Here is an 8,368-nt window from a genome sequence, read left to right on the forward strand (position 1 = left end):
ATAATCTATAATCTATAATCTATAATCTATAATCTATAATCTATAATAATATATATTTTGAAAGACGTTTTTTATGTGTTCGCAAAGCTCGAGAACGGCCGAACCGATTATTTTGAAATTTCGGACACCTGCTTCAGACGTCCCAAGGATGGTTATAGGCTGAGAAAATTTCGATATATAAAGGGGGCGTGGCACCTCCTATACAAACTCATTTTTTCTTACTGTATATCTCTGGAAGTGTTCATGGTAGAATACCGGAACTTGGTACGGCAATATATCAAATCAATCTTATAGTCATGGAGAAAAATGGTGAGAGAAATCCTCCTAAATGCCCGGACCGATTTTAACGAAATTTTTTGTGTACTTTTAGTTTTACAATTTCACCCGCAAGTTGGCGCTGGAGTTAAGTTATTACTAAAAATCTTATTTATGGTCCACTTTGGCTAATATTCAAAATATGTATTGGCAATACTATTGCCACAAAAGGCTGTCAAGTGGCGCTGGAGTCATTACGAATAATCGCCAAGTTAGAAAAGGTGCCGTGGATGTCAGATTAAATCGACCTATTGCACCAATGAGTATATCGAACGCTTATGTGTTACAATTGGCCCAATGGATGTGATTTGCCAGCATTATTACCGTTAAAGCTTCATTCCGAGATACCAGGGCTAAGTTGTGCAGGGGTAATTCTCAAATCACCACCGATAAATCAACCGCCAGAACCATTGCGCGCCTTTTACTGTCAAATTTAGTTTTTGAATTTAATTTGTAAAAACTTTTCAACTAAAGGTTTCTTAACAATATTTCGTTAGACACCCATATTTTAATTCTTGAGATAGCTTGCGTATAATTAATTTAAATGTTACTTTTCAAACAGGTGGCAACCCTTTTCAAAATATATTCGAACTACCGCTTTTTTAAGCCTCTTGACATCAATTTTTTAATATAATTTTCAAATAAATAACTCCCTAAATTACAGTTGAATTTGATTTTTTTAAAAGGTGGCAGCTCTCATCCATGAGTAGATAATGATTGTATATACTATATATATCAAAAATATTTCCTGAGAAATGCTGTATGAAATATTCCGTTTGTATTCCGTTTGTATGGAAGGTGCCACGCCCCCTTGTCTAATCGAGATTAAATTTATACTATATTTTAAGTTGGACTAAATGACAGCAGTGTACAAAATTGCATGATGATCAGTTGAGTAGTTAAAGCGTGAAAGCGTAGCAAACAAACAAACTTTCGGATTTATAATATTAATAAGGATTGAATTATTGTGATTTACTAAAATTTCTCAAATTCAAAAAGTTTTGAAAGTTTAGAAAATTTTGGAATTCCTCTCAAGTTATTTAAAATGGGAAACTACAAGAAATTCAAAACTATCAAAACTCTAAAAATTTTAAATTGCGGTGATTTTTAAATTTATATACATGATATATGGTGAAAAAAAGCTAAAAAAGCAATTTTACTATATTTAGCCCATGGATTCGCGAATATATTGATATTGGTGTTTAAAATTTACTATCGTGCGGTATAATTAGCTAGACATTTATAAAATAATATTGATTATTAAATAAAAAAAGAAATATAGCCAATGCTGGTTAAGAAAAGGAGTTTCTATCATTGCCATCAGTGTAAATTACAAATTACACTTACATTATTTCCGAAGAATCCCGGGATTTTTGAGACCTTAAAAAGGCCGGGATCCCGGGATTAACATTCCTACTGAGCACCTTTTTTCAAAAGCTGGTGCTACAGCCACCGAGAAACGCAACCGCTGAACAACAAAACGCTTATCTGAGCTTTTGTTTTTGCAAACACGGTTAAACAATAAATAATTATCGCCGCTAAAAACAATCGTTTTATTGTATTAAAGGCCAATTAACAAGATAATTAGACATTTTTTATGGAAAAGTGTTTTTCTGAATACTCACTGTAAAAAAGTGCCTTTAAAAATTCGATTAATCGATTATTTCTCAATAATTGCAATTAACTTTTTTTGGCTTGTGTTTAATCATATGATTAATTAATCGATTATTTTATATTTTTTGCCATCTCTACGTATGAGTAACATTCTTTCCTGCTCATTTTTTCATAAAAAAATCTTTGCGCATTTTCATATGACCACTTATTAGTTCTTTATTCACCCATCGATTTTCTTCATTATCAATCTGATTTTTTTGTAACAGAACAGGCTTTAACACAGCGCTGAATGTACTAAACGTGCGCTCGACGTGAGTTGATACAAGTTGCGTCCAATTCAAATATGGAACGTTTGAAAGTTTTATATTATCAGGAATAAGTACGGTGACCATATTTATGAGAGCCGAATACGTGACAAAAAATAATTTTGCAAGTTTTTTCCACATTGTTTTCCCTGAAACAGTATACCTATAGTAACATCACAAATTTGTAGGATAATTTTCTCGAGATTTTTACCCCGTAAAGTTTCTTAAAAAAAATCGTTAAATTTTAGTATAATAAAGTGCAATTTTAAGTCGGTAAGGCTTACCACTAATTTTTGGAATTTTTTTTTTTGTTGACGGTGTTAAGCATTTTTTTCGTACAAAGTAAGTATGTTCGACCTTTTTTTGAAAGAGAAGCAGCACTTTCCACTCGCACTTTATTGTACTCAATTTTAATGAGTTACAAAACTGCAAACCGAATTTTTTTCTAAAGATTCTAATTAAAAGTTTTGAAATTTTGGCGAAACAGCGCAGAATTAATTTTTATAGTTTTTTGCACAAAGTTGGAAATTTCGTATTATGTATGTATATGGGTTTTGTTAGGAAAAGAGCTTTACTTTTATAAAATGAAAATATAAACATTAAATAAACTAAGGAAAAATAGCCAAAACTTACTAAAATGTCGAGTCCTAATTTCTATTTTGGCCACTGTAATTATTCCTCGATTCGAATCACAGGCATTCAGATTAGAAAATAATAACTGTTTATAAAAAAATTACGATCATACTTATAACAAGATCACTTAAAACTCGTTCATAGGCATGCCATTTTAATGAGCTGTTAAGGCATCAGAGCACCGAATACGGGACAAATACGGGACATTAAAAGAAATACAGAACATTTGGCGTCCCGTATAAAATAAATTAATTACCAGGACAATGGGTCAAAAAAGAGGACTGTCCCGTATAATACAGGACGGATGGTCACCGTAGGAATAAGGGCTTTTTCCTCGCTATAATCTCTTTTTTTAAAGGTACAAAGGCAAAAAAGGGCAAATATTTTTAAAAAGGCAACGGCAAAAGTGTATATATTGAATCAGGGAAAGCTAACTCGTGGACATTCTTAATCAAGTATACACTATCTCTTTAGCAGAAAAAAGGCAATTTCCATAAAATCCATTCCCTAGTTATAATTATCTAAAATCGGAACACAACTTCAATATTTCAAATCAATGAAATTTAAATTCAATTAGCTTTGTCCTTGTAACCGTTCTTATTAGCTTTTATTATAAAGGTGTTTCACGAAAATATAAGTGGTATTCATGAAAGTGAGCAAGTGGCCTGGCAGTCTAGTAAAAGAGCAGATTAGCTCAAGCAACTACTGTTGCCAACAGTCGTTGCTTCAGCTAATCTGCTCTGTTGCCAGAGTGCCAGGCCACTTGCTCAATTTGGTGAATACCACTATACTGTATTCGAAAATCCCGTCTCATTTAGTATTACCGCGATGTACAATATTTTTATCCTATTACTTTTTTTGGTATATAATTCAACATTTTTATAATTTTACACAAATTCGCCAAAAATCGATCGATTTGATTTGTTTCGCAGCACTTTCAGCAAAAATGATAATTGATAAAGCAATCCGAGCAAGTTAAAATTTAGTCTGTTCCAATAGCAGACCGGTTTACAGGATTTAGCTCCCTATTCTAAGAAAGTCACAAAATGCAGCGCATCACTATTGTGATTATTACTGCGCCCGAAAGTATGCCACAAAAGTTGGATTTCAAGTTGTAAGGAAAGGCACACAAATTTAAAATTTTTTTTGAGCGGCATATTTGTCGTAGCAACATACTTTGTAGCGCATTAGAAATCACAATAGTGATGCGATGAGTTTTGTGAATTTGCTAGAAAAGCGGGGTTAGTCAGAACTTACAGAAAGTCGTTCCTATAGACATAAAACCTGTAAGTGGGAACACTTTTGAGAGAGTAACCGAGCAACTGTTCCTAGCCAGAAGTTACAGGATTTAGTCCGGAGTTTTTTTTCCTGTAAGTTCATGAAAAGTGTCAAACGATATGCAGGGTTGCACATGTAAACAAAAACGGAACGCGGTGAGGGCAAAGAACCTTATATTTGTTAAAAAATGGAAGTAAACAACGAAATATTTGAATATGTACAGATTTTAATAATTATTTAGTGATATTTCAACCGAATCAGTGTTGTACCAATGTCATGTAAAAAACCGACCGACGTTTTTACAGGAAAAAGTGCTTTTTGCGTTCCCGTACACTTCGGCATCTGTTCTCCTCAAGTGAGAGTAAAATTGTAGTTTGACAGTTCCACAGGTTTTAGACCGAAGTTCAAAGGAACAGACTAATTATTTCTCAAAAGGGATTTGCGTTCTTTCACTTGCAGTTATCTTGCGATTTTTATGTCAGAAAGTGATTTGTGCAAATATGTATGTAAAATGTTATTTTTGGGTGTTTACTCAGCAAAGTGGACTTTCGCTTTCGCATTTTGACAGAAAATTATACCAAGGCCTGTCATATGCCATTAAGAGTCAAGGCTCAATGAACATACTTGTTGCATACACTCACATAGCTTCGAATGTCATGAAATATTTAACAAACTTCTTATTTCCTCGGCAGCATTATGATACTCAACATGCTCAACTTGTATTCGCTGATGTTCTCCTTCATTTACAACATCAACAGCAAGGAAGGGCCATTGCAATTGCTCAAGGAGCGGTACGACAACTCTACCAATGAAATAAATGAGTTAACACAACTAATTGAGGGCCTGAAAAACAGCGGTAGTAACAGTACTGAAGTGGGCCTGGCGCTCACTAATTTTAACGCAACTACCAGCAGTCTGCTAACGACAACCGCAGCTGCCACAACACTTTATGGCTGGACCACACGACTGAAATGCCGCAATATCACAGTGAAATGCTCAAAACCAACGCGCATCAAGGTGAGAAATTTCGCGACAGCAACCACGATGCTTCTTCTCAACATAACCACCCCTTCAATGTTGCCGCACCTAGCGGACGAGTCAAGCACGTTAACTACCCCACCTTACATAATAACACCTGCGACGGAAATTGATACAACGTGGACAGCGCAAGAAGAATTGAGCACCACCACACAATTCACTACAACAGAGCCGCCGACTCTAGCGATAGATACAACTTTGACCGCAATAATTGAATACACAGAGATCTCAAGACAAACTGAAAGCACTGAGCCATCGACGACACTAGAATCCACCTCAACCACGACCTCAGCGCCAGGCAGTGATGATTTCTTCGACTATATGGATTATTTTGTAGGGATGCCACTCGAGCTCAGCGACACGCTGGAAGCGGCGGCGGCAACAGAGACAACGCGCAACAGTTTAAGTGCAACGACCGAAAATGTGCGGCGTGCTAGAAACCTCATAAATCTGCCACCACTGAGCCGCAAGCTCAGACAAGCTGCGCTGCCAACGCCAGATGAGCCAATGCAAATGCCAAAACAGAGCATGTATAGTCGACGACAAAATGAGCGGCACAGACAGAGAGAAGACAACGAATACTATTCGGCCGATGATTCAACGTCTACAACTGTAAAAACATTACCTTTATCCACGCCAGTCGACGATTCCAGTTCCAGCACGGTTGTAACAAGTCGCCAGGAGCAACAGACGCATCAACAACAAAATGAAACATTGGAGTCGCCTCAAAATGAATTATTGCCGACGTTACATGTCAATACTAAGCTGTTGGGTGAAGTATTGGCTTATTTTACAAGCTCAACATCCACTGTCGATCCACCAACCACAACGTTTCCGCTTCCCACAACAACAGTTCCAACAACAATTTCAACAATGATTCCAACAACAACAACTGAACTCGTCGGCAGCAGCACTCCATATTTCTTAGCGGAAGATGATATTCTTGACGAATCTACCGACACGATTAATTATGAGGCCAATGAAATCGATGAAGAAAATTTCGATACTTGCATTCGTACTATTTGTGATCCATATCCGGAAGAATACTTCAGTACAACAGACATAGATACAACAGTTACTCCAACTACAGCCACACTGACGCCTATGGAGACTTATGAAATAAAATTGGCGAAAGTGAAGCAAAACATACATGAGGTTCAGCGTAATTTGACCAGTATGTGCTGGGAGACATCACTGGGCCAAGAGCTTGCGAAAGTTATCGTTTCGGATGGGGTAAGAAAAAATTAATTTATTGTGAATATGCTTTAGACTGTGTCAAATAAAACGACTATTTTTTTCCTTAGGTCCCATATGAAATTTTTGTTGTCGGTCACAAAAAAAAATAGTTGCGGCAAATTCTCTATCTTAATTTTTATGTTAGTGCTCGCAAAAATAAGAATTTTTAATGAAAAATTACCCAGCAAAAAATCGGTAATCGCTTTTAGTGGTAACGTGTACTAGAAGCCATAGCGTTATAATGCCTTCGAATTTTTCCGCTTCTTTTAGGCATTGCCGGTAATGCAAAGTAGAATGTCCAACAATATTTTATTTATTCGCTTCTTTGTTTGATTTCGGGGAATGCAAAGTAGAATGTCCTATAATATTTCTTTTTTAATTCGTTTCTTTGCTTCATTTCCGGAAATGCAAAGTAGAATGCCCTACAATATTTTATTTGTCTCGCTTTTTTGCTTCATTTCAGGGAATGCAAAGTAGAATGTCCTACAATATTTTTTTTTATTTCGCTTCTTTGCTTCATTTCGGAGAATGCAAAGTAGAATGCTGCATCGTAGTTAGCTGAAAAATAGAATGAATACCCAAAACTTCTTTTTCTACCGTTACTTTCTGTGGAAATTTGTCTCGCATAAAAATCATGTTTTGCTTTGTTCAATTTGCAGCGAAGTTGAAGTCAGTCAATGAAGTGAAGTACAAGAGTGAGGAAGTACACTTTTAAGCTTAGTTAAATATGCATGTATGTACATACCGATTTTTAAGAAACTCTAAATACCTAAATAAATACATATGTTTGTATAAAAACCGATTTATACAAATTTTAATTAATTTTAATCTTTTAAGACATTTTCTGATTTAATATAAATAAGTATGTACTCATCTGGGCATTCTACATTAGTTTCTCTGTAAGGCATTCTTTGTTCGCTTCTCTGGATTCTGTTTATCCATGCGTTCTCCCTTCGTTTGAAGGTGATGCTGTGAGTAAGGGCTTACCTCCAATGACATGCCCATGTTAAAATAAGGCCTTCTTGAAGCGAAAGGGTAAGCGATTCCCATCGCCTAGCTCGTATCCACTTTCGTTTCTGTGGTAATCGTGTTTTTTGCTGGGTACTTTCTGCTCCTTTTTTACAACGCTTTTATCAATTGCAATGTTGTGTGTCCAGACACAATTTTTAGCTATAATTATAGATTATAATCAAAGTTCCTATACAAAAGTCTAGACATCAATCTCGACGGTAGGCCTTGCCGGAAGTAATTAAATATTGCGCCTAAAAATATACACTACATACGCTACAGCGGAAATGGACGACAAGCCATATGTACATGCATACATACGAGCACAAAACATTTTGCTTGCATATGCACAAAATAAACCACACAAATATTTGCGCAAATGCCAACTTTTACAAATAGGAATCGAATAAGAATCTTATTTGGACAAATTGTATTTGCGCAAATATTTGTGTGGTGTATTTTGCGCAATAGTCTTCTGTTCTTCTCAAGTTAAATTATTTTAATATCTGTTGCAAAATTTTATACAGACTAGCCTAAAAGTAGAAAATAAAAAAAAAACTTTTTAATATACCATGCTTTTATAAATTGACTAAAAAGTAGAAAATAATATTTCTCAGTCCCATAGAATTTGTTTTGATAACTTTTGATTTTGAAATCTTAGCAAAAGTCATTATAAACCATTCATGAGATTGAAAATGAAAAGCGTGGTGCGCATGTAATAGACCTGAATTGATATGAATGTGGATATATGAATAACGTCCGCTTAAAATCGATCTCAAATTTGTACTTTATCTGTAGAAATTTTAGGTCTATGTTATGTAGTTTGACTATTGTCAATTAAATCTAATGCTTTGCTTTGCATGCGCCCCACGTTTTTCGTTTTCAATCTCATAAACTGTTTATAATGACTTTTGCTAAAATTTCAAAATCAAAAGTTATCA

The 8,368-nt window shown here is 35.2% G+C and overlaps 1 protein-coding gene across 1 annotated transcript in view; it reads left to right on the top strand.

Moving 5' to 3' along the window:
• Positions 1-8,368, top strand: part of LOC118749289 — a gene marked incomplete at its 5' end in the record, with an annotated part of 57,238 nt that overhangs the window by 22,899 nt on the left and 25,971 nt on the right. Inside the window, 1 exon segment of the mRNA XM_036484085.1 lies at positions 4,838-6,416. Coding sequence (XP_036339978.1) covers positions 4,838-6,416 — 1,579 coding nt within the window.

Source organism: Rhagoletis pomonella, unplaced genomic scaffold (genome assembly GCF_013731165.1).
Source record: "Rhagoletis pomonella isolate Grant_MI unplaced genomic scaffold, Rhpom_1.0 Rhpom_scaffold_00014, whole genome shotgun sequence".
NCBI lineage: Eukaryota > Metazoa > Arthropoda > Insecta > Diptera > Tephritidae > Rhagoletis > Rhagoletis pomonella.